General features: G+C 38.2%; 1 protein-coding gene across 8 annotated transcripts in view; it reads left to right on the forward strand.

Annotated features, from left to right (window-relative positions):
- Positions 1–21,383, forward strand: part of LOC106178105 (fibrosin-1-like protein) — a 94,279-nt gene that overhangs the window by 69,309 nt on the left and 3,587 nt on the right. For 3 of the 8 annotated variants that reach the window (XM_087000310.1, XM_087000322.1, XM_087000319.1), the window contains 9 exons: positions 13,275–13,320; positions 14,706–14,988; positions 16,537–16,796; positions 17,166–17,380; positions 18,185–18,289; positions 18,858–18,911; positions 19,346–19,396; positions 19,765–19,872; positions 21,163–21,264. In XM_087000310.1, coding sequence (XP_086856436.1) covers positions 13,275–13,320; positions 14,706–14,988; positions 16,537–16,796; positions 17,166–17,380; positions 18,185–18,289; positions 18,858–18,911; positions 19,346–19,396; positions 19,765–19,872; positions 21,163–21,264 — 1,224 coding nt within the window. The other 5 variants (XM_087000338.1, XM_087000332.1, XM_087000347.1 and 2 more) reach the window with 5 other exon arrangements.

A 21,383-nucleotide genomic window follows, 5' to 3' on the forward strand; every position in this document is an offset into this window, starting at 1 on the left:
AGTCTGACACAACGAGAGAGAGAAAGAGAGCAGTGTTATGCTATTAGCTGACAAGAGCTGCTGTTAAATTCATGCAAATTATAAGATCCCTAGTGAGGGGACTTCATTCATGATGCAAATGCTCAGAGTGAACTCGAGGGATCTTTTGATTTAATATGGGATGTTGGTTGAAAATACTTTTTATTGATGAAATGTGTATTATGTCAGATGATTGCATTAGGTTGTTGTGCTGCTGGTCTCTCCAGAGGCATTTACAGGACGGATGGTGAGGTCAGCCATGTCACCAAGGGACCGGAGAAGGTGATAAAAGAAAGAAACATTAACGCTGCTGTTCCACAGAGACATGAGAATCATACACTTACTATTATTAGGTTTGGGAGCCACAGAAGTACAGGTTAAAGATTACAAAACAGATATCAATAGATTTTTGACACGGAGCAGTGGTGGGGGACTCAGGTGTGATATATGGCTGTTGTTTCGGTTTCTGCTAATTGTATTGCGCTGATGGAAAGATGTAGATTATCACTCATGGTGAAAATTGGTAGATGGAGAGTTTTTTGGAAGATGAGGAAAGCAAATGCCCATGCTTTTTACAATAAGTGTAGTGAAATTGTAATGGTGGAAGTTCTTCCTGATTAAGTACATGAAGATAGTTAAAATGGGTGTGGGAGGAGGAGATCGAATCATATAACCATTAATCAAAAAGGTAGAAGAGAGGAAATTAAATTCACTACTTACACAAGCCATTTATAACATTGTTAGTATAAATATTCTGTGGCGTTGTCACTTCTGATTTTGAGAGCCTTGGGCTCCATTTGTCCCAGTGCAGTAACCGATTCAATAGCAGCAATTAGTCATTGATCTGTATAGAGTGGTCATGTTATACCCTGGGGCGGGCATGGAAATTAGTTTCCATGGTGACCTCATCTTTTGCACATTGGTCCTTTGTCTGCTTTCCACTTGATCAGCAGTCGCTGGCATCCCCAGAAGACATGCATCTGCAAAAATCAATAAATGGAGAGACCGAAAAACGATAAAAATGAGCTCTGTTAAAACTGTGGAGGAAATCAACTTGCCAACCATCATGTTGACATAGGTCTTTTCAAAATTTGAAGCAGTTAAACTGACTTGTGGATCAATATTTGTTGACTTGTATTCTCATTATTATTCTAGGGTCTGATAGCTCTGTGTCTGGCTTGAATTATAGCCAGACTAAAGATACACAGAAATGTTTAAGTGGTGTGAAGTCCTATAAAATCCACATATACCTAGAACTGAAATAGGACTTTATGGATCGTTTTAAAATCCTTAATCAGATAATTACTATCCTGCTTTGGCACTTTCAAGATGAAAGATTTACTTTTAATCTATTGATCAGACCTGGGGCAGAGTAATTACAGTAGACAATCTTATACATATTTTTTTTTTAATTTGGAGAGAATGTAGACAAAAAAGAAGAGATGTTGAATTAACATGAACTAATTGCAACTTGATAATCTGTAATTGATTTCCCCTCTTGCATTTTTCTCTTTTTTAAAATTATGATGCCATATAAAAGAATGGGGTGATGTGATGATGATGTGTGTGTGTGTGTGTGTGTGTGTGTGTGTGTGTGTGTGTGTGTGTGTGTGTGTGTGTGTGTGTGTGTGTGTGTGTGTGTTTATCAACTTGCATATTCTTTTATGACGATCTTTTTTTCCAAAAAGGTTCTCTTTGTGTTGTGTACTCCTTGCTTACAATAGCCCTTTTTTCACAGCTGTGAGCTAAATAGTAATACATTTCATTGAATTCCCTAGTTTCCTCATCTAAGATCTTATGAAGATTGAAAGTAGTACTCTCTAGTGGGTTGTTGTAAAGGAATTTCAGTTAGTACATTCAGCAAGCAGCCTGAACCCTGTCATGTTATTGATGCTTATTCTCATTCTCTGTGGATTTGAAGGCATTCAGTCGTTGTGAAAGCCTGGCAGAGGCTGGTATTTATCTCAGTAAGCCATGCAGGGACAGTTATCAACCCAGGGGACAAATAGAATGGGATCTAGCATTAATAAAAATTATCTGAGACGGCAGGTATCCCTGGAGGCTGGGTTGTGGCAGGAGGATGTCTAAAAGGTGGATGCTTTGCCTGCCGGGTGCATGCAGAGCGACCGACCAAGTGGGAAGTATTGGGTATTTTTTACCATAATTGCCTCCAGAATTCCCTTGTAACAGCATTTTATTCTATTGATCTCCTCCCTAGGCAGTGATATTGATGGCCAAAAATGTCCAATTTGACAAAGTCATTTCAATAATCATATTTATTGGTGGTATAAGCAGCGCAGATAATGTATTTATTAGAATAATTGATCTATTGTAATTGTAGATTGATCAAGTACATTATCTTCCATACCTATAATATGTGAATAAGTCACTACTGGAAGGTTTTAATTTGCAGTGTATTAGCATTGACTGTTTGGTGTTCTCGTCTTTATGAAAAGGTTTGTTGGACTTGGTAAGAGTGTAAGCTGGTGTTTTTATCACTATCAGGGTGAGTGAAGCTACTTGACAGTGTTATTTTTGTGGATAAATTCTGTAGCCTTATTGGGTAAGGATAATGAATTACAGGTAGTATTTTTATATATGAAATTTGGTATTGTTCATTTTTTTAAAGGACTGGTCTTTTTTTTTTTTTTTCGTCTTGTTATAAGAATCAGGTGCTCTAATTTTTACAGATAATTTGTAGAAAAAAGAATGTTTATGCTGGTATATTTTTATTTTTTTCAAAAGTTATGTAACATTGTATTTTCTTGGATAATTTTTCTCTAATTTTTTCTACAGTTTCTGATTTTTAGGACAAATGTACTTCCTTTGTTTATAGCTGTCCTATTTTTGGTTCTGTATGAGTATTTTGTTCTGTCATGCCAGTTTATGTTAATAAGTAATTGTTCAAATCCATCCCATAAGCACCTGTTTGTTTGGGAAAAAGGGTACTAATTAATTAGTCATGTGGTTTTCAGTTCCTGGTAAATCCACAGTGGTTTCATACCCTAGCATAATTTTTTTAAACAAGCATATTATCTTGCACTTATGCTTTAAGTTATAATGAATGTACATTTCCCTCTCATGTTTGCCAAATGTGCATGTAGATAGATGCCAGTAAATGTTAGTTTCCTCTGTGCACACATTATGTGCCAAAAAAAAAAAGTAATTTGTTCTTCACTAAAGTGCAGTCGAGGAGGAAATAATATACTGTAAGTTTGGGATTTGGCCAATTGGAGATGATAGGCTTGTAAATGAGATCCTATTTGTAGAAAATTGGACTAGTGAGTTGGGACTTTCCATCTATTGGCCATAGCTTCTAGGCAGAAGCTAATTGTGCCGACTGATCAAGTATCTTGTCTCCAGTGTGGATGTGAGCAAGCCCTGAACAGCCAGATTCATCATCCTGTCATTTGCCTGTTGTTCTAGTTTAGGTCTCAAAGTCTCCAACCTGCTGTACACGGACAATTGCTATTAGGAAAGCAGTGGTTTTCAGTCAGGAAAATAGTCTAGATTAATCTCTGAACAGCAGAGGCAAACCTCTGGTGGCTATAGTAATCTGCTTAGTTCTCATTACCTATTCTGAGTTTTGTAGATTCTGTTGACTGATGGGTCCCAGAGGTGACTTAATTACTCCAGTGACTTGAATGGAAAAGCTGATAACCACAATCTGGATCCCTCTGGCACCAGAGCAGAGACTTCAAGGAAGTCCCTTAAGGTCAGAGGTCAAAGACGGGATGAAATTGACTGGTGGGATGTATTTTTCTTGGCAGGATCGAACAGATACTAAATGTAAATGTGGAAAACTAATTTGATTTAGTGGAGTTGTATTCTCATGTGATAATAGCAAGAAATTGATCCGAGAGAGGAGAGGAAGTTGCCATCAGTCAGTAGCCATTGTGCCATGTTTTTGTTTTCTAACTGCTACATAGAACACCAGAAATAGACTTTGGAAAATCATCATATTAATATCATATCTCTGGATGTGACCTCCCAGCTGCTGAGGTTAAAAGCCGGCTGAATCTAGAAGTGATGTAGCATTTGGCAAAGGTCAGTTTGAAAATCCCTCTTAACCTTTGGAAACATGTTGGCATTTTGTGTTTTCATGTCAAGCTCCTACTGGGCTGGAAATTGCAGTATCGATCTCACTTACTGAGAACGCAGGCAGGGAGGCAGGGTAATATTGTGTAAATTATGTTCGACTTATCACCAGGATGATGTGTGCTCCCCTTGTTATGATATGATGAAAGCTTGACCACCTATGAATTTATCAATGCAACAAGGACAAATATTGGCCAAGCAAGTGGTGTTGACAGGAGCAGCCGTAGCTGCAAAGAGGTGAAGTAATTGTGTGCATTTACCTGGGTTGAAGAGCCAAGGATTGTTATGTCTTGATACAGAAATAACAGGGGAGTCCTCTGTTCTCCTGTTTTATCAGAGGTTGAACAAACAGCTTGGAAGCTGTTTGACAACTGGTTGATGGTGGGTCAACAATCGCTTTTAAACTTGGAAATCGTTGAGCTCTGAACCTGACTGATTTCTAGACTCTTCACTCTTGAACAGATCTCTCTGTCACATATCTGCCCAGGTGACTCCTAGGGGAGCATACATAAGGTGCTCAGTTTGAGGAAGGTAGGTGGGAGCTAAATATGGAAACGGTAGGTCGAGTAAATTAATCAAGGTAAGAAAAGACAGTTATCATATTTTATGTAATGAATGGATACTGTCTCTTGTGGTTTATCTTCTCCATTGCATGACTGTTGTTATGATTAGATTTTTTTTGTATATAATATCTTGTTTTTCATTGCTTATTGTCATGTCCCTGTGGTTGTGTAACAGTCTCAGAAGGTAATAATCATCAGTCAAGACTTCCAGTGAAAAATAACCACCCAATTTTTAAGGGAAAAAAAATTCAGCCTAGGTGTAAAAAGTCTAGCCCATAGCTCACACTCTGAGTGAGTAGGTGTCATTCAGAGACTATATTTGTCTCACACAAATACTTTTAATATATGGAAATTACATTGGTTATCTTCCCCTCTGTCATGACCACATTTATGTGTCAGATTAAACTTTAAAGAGATTAGGGAGGAATCAACAACGGCGAGGAGGTCTTTGCCTATTGGCACTGACCTGACATCTTTCTGCAGTGTAAGTTACTAATAGCATTTAAAAAATCAAACCATAAGTGGATTTCCAGATTACTAACCCAAAGAGGAACTTGTTATGTAGTGGTGGTTAGACACGCTGCTGCCTTATGAAACCTGTCTTCCAAAGGGACACAGTCATGTAATATTTTTAGAGATAACTGAATTAAGTTTATCTAATCTGTAATTAGGAGATTAGGTAAGAAATAGAGACGTAAAACAAGAGAAGGGCACTTTCTGATGGGTCACTATAGGAAATATTAAAAAAAAAAAGATCTCCCAGAGTTCACCTGTCTGTAGGACAAGTACAGTGGTGTACATATTTAACCAAGCTCTGTGGGAGACGCACTCATGGTTCAAGAGCTTTTTACCCACTTTGTTCCTGTGCCAATATAATTATTTGTGCAATAAACCTTTGCACTATAGAGGACCACTCAAGACCTAAGGTGAGCATGTGAAGAGGACAGAAAATGAGGGAATATTCCCCCTAGCATACCCAGCACATGTAGTAAATCTCCTCTATTACCAGAGATTAACCTTGTTGCCATTTTTCCTGTTTGGAAAATGTGTAGCAAATTGGGAAAGTTCAAGCAGGGCTGATGTATTGAATTCAATGTGATTTGATCTCTTATACAAATGCCTCTTGAAACTAGGCAAATTTGTTTGATCATGTCACTGCATCAAGGGTTCTCCAATGTCAGCATTACATAAGAATCCTTTGTATACTTAGTGGGACTGCTTATAGGGTTCCTCAATAACAAGAGACAGGTAGCAAGATATACAGAGTGATGCCTGGGTAAAAGGTTAAAGAGTAATTTACCAGCATATCTTGAAGCATGCTCCATGGAGCCCCTTTGTTGTTAGTAAAATAGACCCAGTGAGGATGGCTAGGATCCAGGTTGGGTGGTTAGAATAAGGTAAGTGTTGGGGTAATATGAGGAGTAGATGCTTGCAACTCTGCGTAATTTCTCCACAATACACTTGACTGGTTGACTTTATCTCTTGTGCGCAGCTGGGAGGAAAGAAACCAATAACGATGATCGAATTACTGTTTTATGTGAAGGTGGGGGCAAAAGAAGCTGATGTTTTAGCTCATGGGATCCCATGTTACATTATACTTAGGTAGCAAGGATCACATTTTGGTGTGTGTCAGCTTTCAAATGAGGCTTTGATAGGTCCCCTCTGACCTTCCATCCACAACCATGCTTTCTTTAATATAATCATTACTATTCTAGTCACATTGCAACTGCATTGAGAACTGCTAAAGTGAGCCACTTCATCCATTGTGTCTTAGCATGTTGTGCATATAGGATTGCTCGCTCAAGTCTTCAGTACAGAGAAAACCCAGATAGATTACTGGCCAACCTGCAGAGGAATATAAGCTACAGACCCCTGAAGATTCTGATTATAATCTACCTTGATTATCTCAAGAGATGATCTTAATCTCCACATGTGACCTGTTGGAACATTAATGAATGCGAGGGCAGAACACAACAGGACTTCTGATCTATACAGTCACAGCATATAGACAGTAGAGCACACAAACTGAGGGTTGGGCATCATTTACAGTGCTTTTTGTGTAAATGTAGTCATACAGATTGTAAAAAGAGGATTTAATAGTTGAAATTTAGTGGATTATCCCTGAAAGAAAAAAAGGGGACAAATTATTTAAAGGTACATTAGTCATAGACGTGATAAAAAGGTGTAATGGATTCAATTTGCAGGAGTATTATTAAAGGAAACAAGGAGTGATGGGTGAAAGGTAGGTTATTGTGATTTCCTAATGACCTCTGCCTTGACTTCATATTTATGTTAAATGAAGGAAGTAATTTTTTATCGGTACTTATGACCTCCAGTGAGTTTGTTTCCCCCAAAGTGTTGTAGTTCTGCCAGTGCATGTCCAGCAGCGACTGTAAACTGGCTTTGACATCTCTGTTGGAGTTGGCACTTTGGGTAATGAAGAATTTGATGCAAATTGATTGGTTGATTTACTCTTATCACCACCCCCAATTGAGTTTGTTACCAGAAATTACATGGCAGTAATTGTGTTAAGTGTGAACTGATGAGTGTTGATGTTGGCAGTGCCTTATGGTTCTGTGGCCTGGCTGCTCCCAACCTTTCCAGCTGCTTGAACATAGCTATGGAAATTAGCAGCATCTGTGCAAATATTTAGAGAGTGTTTATCTGTGAGCTCTAGCCTGACAGCTGTTGAGCCTCTTGAAACATTTTCCCCCAGCCTGTAGTGAAAGTATGTACATTATGTCGGGTGTAATCACTATTCAACACTTTCAAGCGTGGTTTTCATGTTTGCAGAAATAGCTTGGCCATTACATTGGCTTCCAGCATAGCATGAGAAATTCAATGAGCCATAATTGCTTCTCTAACTAGAAGCAAATCTGCTGACATCAAAGCTAGCAGAGGCCTGATACTCAAAGAAGGTTTTCCTATTACTGAGTGTGTTCTATCATAACAGAGAAATCAGAGGCACCTTTGTCGGCCATTAGTGCCACGACTTCTAGATTGATTCCAGTTGTGAGTTGTACACTTGGTAAAATGGCAAATGGTTTGTTAAACAAGACTTTGAAATGTTGTATTTATTCAGTTGTAAGGTTGCCTGATTTAACTCCAAATCACAATCTAAACCAGATTTACCAGATGTGGTAAAAACAAAAAAATGTGAGCCTCCATTTCTTTTGTGCTGCAATTTTAATTCTTCTCATTGCTCAACGAAAAAACAATTAATACGCAATAAATCACTGTAACTGGCTTTTGAATTGGTATGGCTGGTTAGAAACTACAGGCTTGGTTTGTATTGGTAGCTAGGGCAACTTGTAAGCATTGGTGAAGAATTTTTTATACCTATTGACAGGCCTGTTAAAGCTTTTTTCTTTTACATTTTCACATGCATCACTGATGAGCACAAGTATTTTGAACCTGTGGCCTGTGAAAGGCTATCAGCATACAAATATAGCAATCCAAAATAAATACAGCTATGTTAACTGATGGAGATAATAATGCTAAGTGGTAGGAGTAGTTGTAAAGTGCACTTATCTGGAACAAGACACAAGATAGAAGTTATCTGATGAACACGATTGCAGGGGAATAGTTTATTCAAGTTATCTGAAGCATCTAGGAGCCGCTTGTAAAGAAAGGCATTATTGGCATGCCCATTTCGACAAGAGAAAAACTGTTTTTGAGGTTTCATTATGAACTGAACCACCCTGCGTCAAATCTGAATAAGGCATTAGGAGGAAAAAACATCAGGAAGGAGGGTTTATACTTTATTGGGATTGCTGAGATGATAATAATAATAACACACCTTCTAGCCTGAACAGGTAGGTGGAATTGACATTTTTTGACATCTTTCCAAGTATTAGTGGCAGGTGCATTTGTCTCCCACCACGGAGCTAGTAGGCTTTATTTCTATTTCTTCCATCAGATTCGAAATATCTAACAGTGAGTGAAGTACAGCAACAAGGAAAGCTGTCTGGTTTGATGGATTTGTATGCTGTCCACATGTTGCCTCAGTGAGTAGATGACAGACAGCACATGATTGTTGTAGTAAGAACTGTCATTGTTTTACAAGTCCTCCTACTTGCATGCTACAACTCATCAGTACCAGTTGCACATGGGAGGGACCATGTGGTAGTTATTGGAATTTATCTCTACCAACATGTGAATTACAATAGGTCTGGATCTATGTGCCTGGCACTCCAGCTTTTCCTCTGCTGTTGAATCTTCAGCAGACCTTAAAGTGGACAAGCTGTGGGCTTTCTTATCGCTGGGATATTAAAGAGTTAAATTATTACCCTGGCTTATCAGGTAATTTCATCTGGATTAAAAGGGCTACATGATGAAGGGGTTGTTTTCTTTAATGGCCAATCTGATAGCTGTGTGGGTCATACAGGTAGTAATAAGCTGTCAGATGCTGGGTAGATCCAGTTACTGAATTCAGCAGCTGAATGAGACATACAGAAAGGAGACCAGTCAGGCGGAGACAGACTCTTGGGACAGTTGACTGGGTAAAGAAGCCTGCTGTGACAGGTTGTGAGGGCTTTTATCTTCTTACAGAACCCATAGAGCACACACTACTTCTGTGTGCCCCACTCCACAGTGCCAGGGCCAGCACCACTTACTGAGGACTACTTCTGGGGTTTTATCTTGACACGTTTGACAGGTTGATGTGACTGGAAGGTAATCTCTTTATCCAAGCTTCTCTGATCAGAAGTGAGGTTGTTTATCAGCAGCAGGTAGCAGGATGAGACAGATGTCTCTGTGAGAGAAGGACAGGCAACAGTGATAATTACATCCTTCAACACAAGGATATTTGATCCAAACAGCTACCCCTCCTCCGCGTGGAGGTTGTATGGAGTATGCATGTGATGACAAGACTTTGGATCTGACTCATAGAAAATGTCAACCATGTTGCCACGGGGATGAGTGACATGCCACAGGGATTCTGGCCAATTTTCTCCCGACTTGCTATTCAATATCAATGTGCTAATACCAAGCATTTGGGAAATAATTGACACAGGAAAGGTTATATGTTTACTTTGGCTCTGTTATGTTTTCAAGATAGTTGTCTGATCTCACATGTGGTTGCACGAAATGAAATGGATTTTCTCTGGATATTATATAGGTTTTTTATTTTCTTGGAAAAGTTTCTAGTACCTCATTATCAAGAAATACTTAACACACTGTATTTCTTCTGAAGAAGGAAATCAGCTCAAGAGACACAGCAAGTGTTTTGCACCAGAGAAAGATGGATTTTGAAGTAGGGGCTATCTTTATTACTGGATTGGTGTTGAATGATGCCTCTTCAGCATTCTAGAGTACAAGTATGTCAAGTAATGGCATCTCTGGAGTGATAAGTAGCCATAAAACAGGGCCTGTTTGCTATTTAGTCTGTCCTCCTTGCGGGCCATCATAATGATGATAAATTGAAGCAGCAAGTTATTATACAGGGGGATGTTTAGGTTGTTTTTTGGCATGAGGTATCACTGCTGATCCAATTTCCATCTATTAATTTGTAGTCTTAAGGCAGTGGGCCGCTCTCTACTGATTCTGCTGTATCTGGAGGAAGGATATAAAATCAACAGGAATAGATGGAGTGCCGTGTAGAACAGTTTGTTTGTCTTGCTGTTCCTAGTGAGCAGAGGATGGTGTCAAGAAGTTTGTTCACCTGGTTTAAATATCAAGAAATTAACTGGTTGTTTATGGAGCATTTTATGAGGCTTGTTGGAACCTATCTTTGACTGAAGGTCAGGAGGCTTTTTATTGCGCTCCCGCTGCTATACTATTAAAGTAAGTTTGTGTGGGTTCCCAAGTTTCTGCTTGGAGTTTTGTTCTTCTTTTTAAAAAAGGAAGACCCTTATCTGCAGGGATGCTAGTCTACCTTAGAAGGTGAGTGATTATATACGGCTCATACCAGGCATTGAGAGATGTCAGCCCGTCAAGTAAGGGTAGGAAAAGACATGCATTTATGTGTGGATATATTGTCTTCGTCACCTGTGGTTTCCACTACATGCTCAACAGGATGGGACAAGCTGTCAGCTTTTTTCTCCAAATGACAGGATTTGCATTAATATATTTTGAATTTCTTTTTTCCCTTCACAATCATCATTCTTTAGAATTTTTCTCCTCAACAAAGAACGGTGTACCCAGTGGCCTTGAGTCATAAAAGGGAGAGGGTGAAGGATCAGTGAGTGGATGCAAATTGACATGTTTAGTGGCTCATACTATTATCTGCACTTTGTATAGGCACTTCAGTTGAAGTCTCAAGCACTTGTTCCCCTAGCTGAGACTGGTGAGTGACTTTTGGATAAAAACAGGCTAGAGAATAAAGACTGAAGGAGTCTTCTACTCATCTATCCTACACTGTCAAGGACCACCCAGATGGCGCCTCAAAAAAAAAAGAAAGAGTTACACTAGGGGCGTAAAGGGTTAATATGCACCAAGCAATCTAAATACTGGCAGTAGGATATGTATGGCTTTTCAATTGGACGTGTACCATTAAAAAAACAGTTGCCAAGTGGTTTTCTGTTCAGCTAGATGAATCTATTGCCCATAAGGGACTATTTTGCTTTTGGTTGGAATGAGTTGTGTGTCAGAAAATAAATGGGCCTTTGTAAGCCCAGCTAACTGGGTCGTATTTAGTCCAGCTCAGACCTAATGGTTAATGATAACTTTATAGTGACTAGGTATACAATATGTATATTAGGAGAATTTGATCCAGTGAATTTTTTTATTTTTTATGTTTTTATTTCACTCTCTTGGTAAACTCCCAGGTATGCAGATTAAGGATTTGATGTATAGTAAAGTCTATGGTAAAGCAAATGGAAGCCTGCCATCTTTATGATCCATGAGAGTCAAGATGAGTCAAAGTAATATTCACTTCAGGATGCATGCCATGATCTCAGAGGAATGGAGGGGAAAAACAATTTGCTGAAAGAATTACTTACGGCTTAGCTAGCACATTGCGTCACCAGCCAAGGACATCCTGGCACATTGCCATTTGTTTACCCTTAATGCGGCACTTCTTGACACCCTGGTCATCGCTCTGTGCACTGTACATAGACTGGTATGTGATAATAAGTCAAAAATGTGGCCCCGGGGATGGGGTCATCACGTCTCACCTGTGTCTTTGATTACAAAATGTCAGATGTCACAGCGCCTGCAGTGGTGCATGCTCTTTTGCCCTCTTATTTGTACCTCGTTGTAAAAACTTGTGATGCGTGCAGCTTTGTCTGCAGTTAAGCTCGAGACACATAAGGCTTCAGTTGCAGACAGAAAATTGGTCAGAAATCAAGTTTAGGAGGATGGAGTTGTGGTGCACTCATCTCTGCATTACCAAGCCAAGCTTTGCTAGGATGTTACAGAAGATGGTAACAACTTAATTCTCTTTATTCTAGAATAGAGTTAGAATGATACATAGGGAGGTCTAGCAAATGTAATACACATAAAGCAATAAGGAAACTGAAGACTAGATAAAAGGTTTGTGTTTAAGAAAGGAAGAAGAGGAGAAATCTGAAATTGCTTGTATGACATTTCTGCATGGTATTTATGTGAATAAGCAGTGGCTGTGACTAAAGAATTGCATGCCAGATTTTCTGTAGTGAAGAGCCGGGTAATAGGAATACTTCAACATGTGAGACGCATAGGAGGTGGAAAACATGCTAGTTTATTGTTGATATCTAATCACATTGCTGTTTCACACGATTATATGTTGCAAATTAAGCAATTACAGCCAAAAAAAAAAAAAAAGACTTGGTATAGTTACCAGCCTTGAAAATAATCTCTTCTTCCCTAATTTCTATATTGCATGCAAGCTCAGAGTTTTTCACTCAGACAGAGGTCAGGCAATGATTTGCATGATAGTGAGAAAAGCTGGCGGTAGCAGTGTTGATTTTTGTTGAAGAGAAAAGAATTTCAAAGGCGATGGTACCTATCACAGATCAGTCTTTGTCTGCAGGCCTTAAGTTGCCTGGTGCTTTAACTCACTGTCGCTACTCTCATTGCTGTTGGTAAATGGGGTGTCATTGTTGCAGTAAAAAATAGGCAGGTCACATGTCAGGGGATCAGTGTAGGTCAAGGAGCCCCCAGCCATCAGACAAGCTATGCTCAAATATTTAGACAGTATTCTCCATAGTGAAAAAGATATTGCTAAGTGGAAATGCCATACTTTGAGCCATTTAAGTGTTTGGTGATAATATACATTTCATATCTTTTGTCTGAGATAACTGTCCAGAAAGGGTTTAGTTGACTAGGCAGACATGAAAGGGCTCTGTCAATCCCTTACCTTCTTCATCGGGTCACGATGTGTTTGTGACATTTGACTTCACATGTCATTCCACTCATTGCACACATTGAAGGAGACAGGATGATAATAGTTTTTCACTCAACTAGAAAACAATTTTGACGACTTCCCCTCGAATTGTTGGTGGAACCACACACCATAACCTTCAGCCTTGGCATCATAAAACCATGTTGTTTCTCACAACAGAGCAACTGTTATTTTATTGCAGACTATAATCCACACATTTGTTTTTATGAGAGTTTGGATATGTCATTTACGGCCAATATTTACCAGAGTTCTCACATTTTTATTTTTTGCAGGCCTCTGATGTAGGCTCGGATCTCTTCAACAACACTAGACATACAAGTAAGTATAATATGAGGATTGTTATTTGAAATGAACAGTAGGTGGGTAAGTAAGTGTGGTGCTCAGTTTGTGTTTGCTTTTCATGCTGAGGTCTCCAGCTGTGGCTGGTTAGCAGCTAATTGTGGGCTTATTAATGGATTATCATCTCCAGACTCTTGATTACAGGACAGGGAAGGGGTGGAGATACTTTAGGGAAGAAATAATGGAGTTCAGGTGTAAGAGTAAGGAAGAACTATTTCCGTGGGGCCCCTTTCCTTCAAGTATTGAAATGATACTGTGAATGTGTTTTCTTCTTTAATTAGGGTTATTGATAAATTAATGAAACAAACCTTAGTTTTGTACTGTTATTTTCATTTGATGAAGTCATAGGAGTTGCATATCGTGAATAGTCAAAAGCATAAATTTTTTGATGACTTAATTCAGTTATTCTTTTTTTTCTGTTGCACGATAAAGTCTAACAAAGTATAAATTTTTTTGCCAAATTTGTAATGGAAATTGAGTGTCATGAAGTTATTTAATTGCAGGTTGGGGTAGTGAATTCATATATATTCTACTTGGAAGATATGACATTTACTAGTGCTTGTCAAGCTGACCAGTGCTAATTTTGCACATAGTTAATACTCAGCAAAAGGCCGTTTTTTTTTTATGATGAATTTTAGCTTTACTAACATACCAGTACTTTGTCCATCATTTTAATCAATTGTCAGCTGAAGTCTGGTAGTATGCCCATCTAACTGGAGCATAAAAGTGTACATATTTGGTAAGCAATGTAAGACCCACCAGGAATTAAGTGAAAATGTTCCCCTTGACATTCTCTGCATGCTGTTAGTTTTTATTTACTGTGACAAATAAGTTGTTAACATGGCTGGGGAAATGCCTCACTGGGGATGTTCCACCGTGATGAAATGCTCAGAAGATGGCTGGATTGTCTGTTTGGATTACAGGTGGAATTTTCTCACTGCTTTATGGACCATGTCCTTGATTTATAGCTTCACCTGGAGCTGTTAATATTGACTTCCTGGGGAGTATAGGCTGGTTGAATTTATGAGATAACTTAATGTTTTTACTTGTAGAAAGCTGCGATAACATGTCTTGTAGACATTTATTACATTAATTTTACTTTCATGGGCTCTTCTCTCTCCATAAGTTTACGCAGTTATTTATTATAGATCACTTCTTGCATGGTACTTGTAGTTCTTGCACCAGGTGCAGTTAACATAAATAGCATCTATTGTTAATCATTGTGTTTGTTGTTATTGAAGAGTTTAACGCAAAAAAATGCTTACTAGTAAGAGTTTTTTATTGCCATGATTTTGCATATTTGGATAGACTTAATTTTTTTACAGTCGACCTTTAGTAATTTGCAGCTTTTTTCTCATGATTAGGAGATAATAACGTGAGTGGTAGCAGTAGTAAGTCCAGTACCCCAGTGACAGTAAGCAGTCAAGCCAACACTCCAGCTCCCAAGGAGCCTCCACTGACTGTCCTCAACCCCGCCAGGCCACCAGAGGAACGAGAGAGGGAAAGTGAGAAGGAGAACAAAGGCATTAATCACACACACCTACCCAACAGTCACTGCAGTAGCAGCAGCAGCAGCAGTATCAGCAGCTGTAACAGCAGCAGTAACAGTAGCATACCAAGCCACAGTAGAGGAAATTCTTGGGGAAGGTAAGAGTTTTGTGAAATTAAAACAGTCACTTGTTATATCTTACTTTCTGTCAAATGAAGATTTTTTTTCCATGATTCAAGGCTTTTATGCATGATTTCAGATGCTCAATGGTTGAGTTTAATCATATTTTGGATGAACATAGCCTGGCTACTGTCAGAGAATAGATATACCAACTTCATGTCAGCCTGTTTATACAGGAATGTCAATCGTTTCTTTTCTCCTATTTGCATGCTGAATTATGAGGTACAAAGAATAAGGAAATATAAATATTATAAGAAGAGCAGTGTTGATTTATTGCCTTAAAGACATGAGGCTTGAAGATTAGAAGTACATGATGAATGTGTGAGTTTCATGATATTTTGAGATGTCCTGGAGGATTTTTAAAAAGAAATAAAGGTGTGTGATTGTGTGTTGAAATATCATCTCATGAAATGTGCCTACCTTATGAATAAAAAATAGTAAAGAAAAGGTAGATATGATACTATTCTACATAAAAAAATGGAAATGCTCGAGTGTCAGGTAACCAAGAGAAGTAAACCCTGTTTCTTCTGCTTGTAAGACACATTGTTCTCTTGCTGGGAAACATGAGTAGATCAGTTCTTGTAGTGCTTGATTCAAGTTAACAGAAATGGATTCTCCCAGCAGGGATTTGGATCCAAAATAAATGCTCTCTCAATTGTACTTGCCTTAAATGATTCATTATAGTCGTGTTGCCAAGTTTAGAGGCAATGGTACATGAAGTAGAAAACTTAAATGCAAATTGTTCCCCTAACTGCATAACGATTAGAACAGATTTCCTGGAAATGAAAATGTTTCCACTTTGCCTTGTTGCCCACTGGAAGTAATGATAAAGAGGGAAGGTTAACCTGAAATGCAGTCTGTTCTCTGAACAATGGACCTTCCGCGTTTCTATATAAGCAAATGTGCGTGATGCCCAAACTTGTGTGTATGATACGTCAACACGTGTGTCTGTAGAAAGAGAGATGAGAAAACAACAGTGTTCTTAAAGTATTCTCACAAAAGGTTTATGTGAACATCATGCCAGTCGATGTTTTATATAGTAATAGCTTTGTGCAGCCTGCAGCTAGGTTGCAATTTTCCATGTATGTATGCAAGCTAGTAGTAGCCTGTGGCATGGTAGTACTTTTGTCCTGCCAGCTGGAAGCCTAATGCAGTTAATACAGTTGTTACGAGTGTATAGCTACAACCCCTTGCGTGATATGGCCTGCGGCTGGACAGAGGATCACCTGACTGGTTGGTTGTCTCTCGTGATACAGCTTGGTCTTTAGAGCCAGAAGCCATATTAAGGGGAACTGGCTGTTACAATACTCAAAACTTGAGGGCTTGGGTTATAAAGGTTGTGGCATGGAAATGACTTGCATTGTACATTTGATATATTTATTGTGAGAAATGGCTGTGGGATTTTTTGCAATGCAAAAATATATTTTAATATTTTCTTAACAGCCTAATTTGTTAATTTTTACAAGATGCATCATTAGCATCGTTATGCTGCAAGAATAACGTATTTTTTCTTTTTTTATTTTCAGTCCAAGTGCCAACTCATTTCACAGTGTGTCACGTCATTTGACACCAACACCCAATCTATCTCTGCCAAGTCGTCATACACCTACATTTCGCCATACACCACCATCGCTTCATCCCCATCACCAGTCACCGCATAGTGTCACCCCAATGTTTGCACCACCCATCCCACCACCACCGCCGCTAACGTCCACGTCCCTTGGGCTGCCATCAAATTTGCCATCCACTCCATTTGGTGCAGACTCCATATCTTCGTTCCATTCAAGTGAGTATTTTATCTCTGCTTTCAAATAAATTTACAAGGTTAAGTGCTGATTTTGGAATTGTAGATGTCAGGTTAATTGAAAAAAGATTCAGAATTTGCATTTCCCTTTCAACTTATTCTCTATTATTTTTAAAGAATTGTGAGTGGTTAAGCATGATAAAGGTATTAATTAGTCAGTTGTCGACATTTTAGTACATGCATATATTATTCCAAATCTAGTGATTTCAAGTATGACAAGCACAGTACATTAAATTTAATGTGATAGCTATAAATTTTTCAGTGCTTGGTAAGAAATAATCATGCTGGTCCCACAGGAAATAAAAAACCATTAGATTTTGAGTAGTAGTTTGTATGTGTGTTTTATTATAGGCCAAGAGCTGCTTCAGCGCGAGTTAAACAATCGTTTCCTCCAATCTACTCAAGACCGCCTGGGTGCGCTGGGTCCCCCGCCATATTTGAGAGCTGATATCCATCAGCACCAGCATCAACACATGCATCAGCACCAGCATACGCATCAGCACAATTATGGGCCTTTTGCTCATCATTATAGCAATTCTCTCATACCAGCCCCTACACCACATGTGGTAAGTTTCTTTTGAAAATGTATATATTCATGGGTTAAAACTGTTGTACTATGAAATGTACCTCCCTTAGTCAATGACATTAATTTGTCTTGATTCATAGATTTGTTTGGATAAATACAGATCTGTTAAAGCACAGTCTGGATTTTAAATTTATTTCTCACATTTATTTGCATAAATGAATTTGTTCTGCACCATGAATGCAGAAGGGTTTATATTTAGAAGTTATATTTGTGTTCAAGCATATAAAAGCAATCAAAATTTTTATGTGCTTTGTGGTCAACCTCAATTAAAATTGTGAACACATTAAGTACATCTTATTGTATAGTTAGTAACTAGTAACTTGAGTGATAGTACTAGTAAATGTTAATGGGCCAAATTTATGGCAACTGTAAGTATTAAACTTAGGGTATCTGAACTTCTTTTTAACTGTATCAGTTTGTTCTCCTTAATTCATTGGTTGTTCATTTAACTTTTTGTCAGTGTCTGCCTGTCTAACCAACCTTTGTCCTATAAGACATGTCAGACATGGGCAGTTAACAACCTCATCAATATATTGTACAAGTGTACAACTGATGACTGGCTCTTACTGCACCATATTGTCTGCAATGAATAATACAAAGCTAATTACATGTTGTTCTTGCCTCTATTTCCATTTGGTTGCTCAGTTCAGTTTCCAGTACAGTTCTGAAGATTTACCAGCAGCAACCTCAACCTGTTAATCCTATGTTTTATTTAACTTACAGAATGATAGATGCGGTTAATGTTATGGTGATTATCTAACCATGATAGATTATTATCTTTCAGCCTTGCTGTGATGAGAACACCATTCACTTACCAGTTGAAGCTTTGAAAGGAAATACTGGAGACTGCCTTGTTGAAATAAAATACATACTACTTGATTTATATAAGGTTATATGATATCAACTTAAGCCACCATTACATACTTAGATGGTTATTGTTTCTGGCATATCATTTATATCCATTTGAGATTAGAATAATGACATTGATAATGGGTGAAACGTTTTTGCTTTTATTTGCTTCCATAATGTTACTCATTGGTCATAAAAACTGTGTGAACATTAAACATTTGAAACCAACTATATGATGTGCTGACTTAGTACCATAAAACTAATCTTATGAACTATCGGAAATGAATTTCTGAATTTCATTTTTAAAAAGTTATAATCAGACAATATTTGGACAATTTTCCCGTGTTTTCCATAATGACTTTGACTGATATTTATTTGTTCCACATGCAAAAAAGCTTATCTGTTGCCTTTTTGCTCTAGGTGTTAATCAGCATGCCAATTAATTACTTATTTGCCGTATTTTTTGTATGCTATACCAGCAGAGCCATCCAGGGTGTGCATCCATTTAAGATATCAGATGATTTTATGTCATTGATTATTTTCAAACTCCATGGTAAATGTTAGATTTTTTGTAAGAATGACATATTCGCATTGTTTCTTAATTTTAGAAATCTGGGTTTCTGCGTCCCCCTCATGTTGGAGCTGGTGAAGACCCTCAAAAGGTGATTGTCCACAATGCCGTGGCTTGGTGTCTGCATGTGCGTGTGTGTGTGTTTGGTCGTTGTTGACTGAGTGAGGGAGCAGTGTGGTCATCCTCCAGCTCAAAAGCCAGTATGATGGCCACTTATGAAGGGAATTGCATGCAAAATAGCAATGATTATATATGTTGGCACAGCAATTGTTTGAATGTCTTATTCCTGTGAATTTCTTTTAAAACAAATGTGTTATTGCCTTTTCTATTTCTGTTGCATGGTGAAGGACTCTCTCTATTATGGGACAGTTGTACTGCCTTGTACAACAGGTGATTCTCCCTTGTTTGTATTATTGATACCATAGCTAGTATCCATAAAGATTGTTTTGACTGCATGCCACAGTTCCTGGGTGTTTGTCTTGTAATGAACCTGGAATTCAGTTGCTGTTGTTCTTGTCTTTACAGTTTGACAAGTTTCTTCCCAAATTTGGAGATTCTCCATTTTACAGACACAATGTAAGTACAGGTAGCACTTGTGTCACAATTCTCTGTTGTTTGTATTTTTTCCATTGTTATCATCATGTATCAACAATTCTATCACCATACTAAACACATTTTATTGATTCCTTTATTTCATTTACACTGTTACCTCTGTACCTCTGAATAAATACATTTTCTGTAAATGAGACAGCAGATTTTCACAACGTTCCCCAAATTAATTCTGATGAGCTTTATTTACTCAATTTTTAACAAAGCATAGTATATGTTTTTATGAGAGTGTGGGTCCATTTATACACGTGTGTTTGTACTGACAAGGATGATTAGTATATGGTAAGTATATGATATATTAAGGTTAATAAGAAAACCTTTCACTCCTTGTTTAGCTCCCTGGTCTACCCCCAGGATACCCAGGGGTGTCCCCAGTCCTCCATCCAGCAGCCCCTGGGGGGTTACCGGGAACAGCAGGAATACATGGGGCTTTCCAGCCAAGGGTAAGTAACTGAACAGATCTTAACTGATGTACTGTGTAGTTTCTTAAAACATTGTATAGTGTCTACTCCTGTCTAGTCATAATTCCTAGAGGTATTGGGATGTGTCAAAATGGCTTCCACGCAGCCTTGACAGGTAAAACAAATTGGTTATATTGTTGGACAGCTTTAAGTATAAAATAATTTTAAAAAAGAATAATTATGATGCTGGAGGAGATTGAAAGGGTGAAAAAAAGCAAGTAATCCGGCATTCCTTTGGAATCTTCAATCATTTGAATTGAAAATGAATTGTAGTCTGAAAAAATCATTAAGATTTTATCAGTAATAAATTTAATTTCCTTTTTTTTACCTCTTTGAAGGAGGTTACATTTTTGTGTTTGTTAGTTTATTGTTGTGTTAGTTAATAAGCTAATGCAAAAGATTTTTCAGGATAGGTCATAATTGGGCTAACTTAGAATAAATTGGATTTAGGTGGTGATCTGTTAATTATTAAAGAATTGAGGTGCCCTGGCAGAGGCTTGTGCTCTCTGAGTTTTTTCCCCCCCTTCATATCCATTCACTATTGTTGGTGTAATAATGTCATTCACAAGCTTTTTTCACAGCTTTCACAGCTTACAATAATACCACTGCCAATTCAGCAAGCAGGCGCAGAACCCCTTTTTATCTCCACTCTCTCATCCATAGGCCTTCAGGGAGGCATTAGCGGAGTTATCATGCAAAGTGCAGATGTTCCGTAGAGATTGAATTTGCACAATGTATTGCAAAATGCAAAATTGCCATTCATCTTCCTGGCAATGTGAATATTGGAATTGATTTTGAATTAATGTATGTGCTCCCGGGAGACACAAGTTAGACTTGGCTCTCTATAGAGGGCAGCCAACAAAGTGCAGCAAAAGGGCAGTCTTATGGGCATTTCCCCCCCCCCCCCCAAAAAAAAAAAAAAAAATTTAGGGGTTTTGTTTTGTAAAACAAAACTGACAAGGCTATGAATTTTAGGATGAAAGATGTGGAGTATTAAAAAAACAGTATTGCCTTAAAAATTATTAAAGGGTAAAAAAGACATTAATGGCTTGCATCTATCAGATTTGTATTTTTTTTTATACTGTTTTTTCCTTGTAACCTGGTGGCAGGTGTTCTCATGACTATTTGTGCCTTTGGGAGGCAGCCTATGATAACAATAGAAATAGTAGAGCAGATCCTGTTCTGTACTGTTCTGGGTGGGACAATGCTGCTTCAGATATTTTGATATCACATTGCTTTTATCTCACCTAACACATTGTGCATTTGTTTCAGAATCTGCCCTCCAATGTGAACCATGCCCAGTTATTGATGTCCTTGAGGGAAAGAGGAGAAAGGAATGCAGTTGAACAAACCCCTCAAATCCCAGCTCAGAAAGTTAGTTTAGATTTTTTGGAAGACTCCATCTAAATATCTTGAAAGGAGTGACTTATGTGTATTGTAAAAATTAGGTGCAAGAGTTTTGTAACACAAAATCTGTCTGCAGTCTGCTTCTA

Source organism: Lingula anatina, chromosome 1 (assembly GCF_051362555.1).
Source record: "Lingula anatina isolate TDL-2025a chromosome 1, LinAna3.0, whole genome shotgun sequence".
In the NCBI taxonomy this organism is placed as follows: Eukaryota; Metazoa; Brachiopoda; class Lingulata; order Lingulida; family Lingulidae; genus Lingula; species Lingula anatina.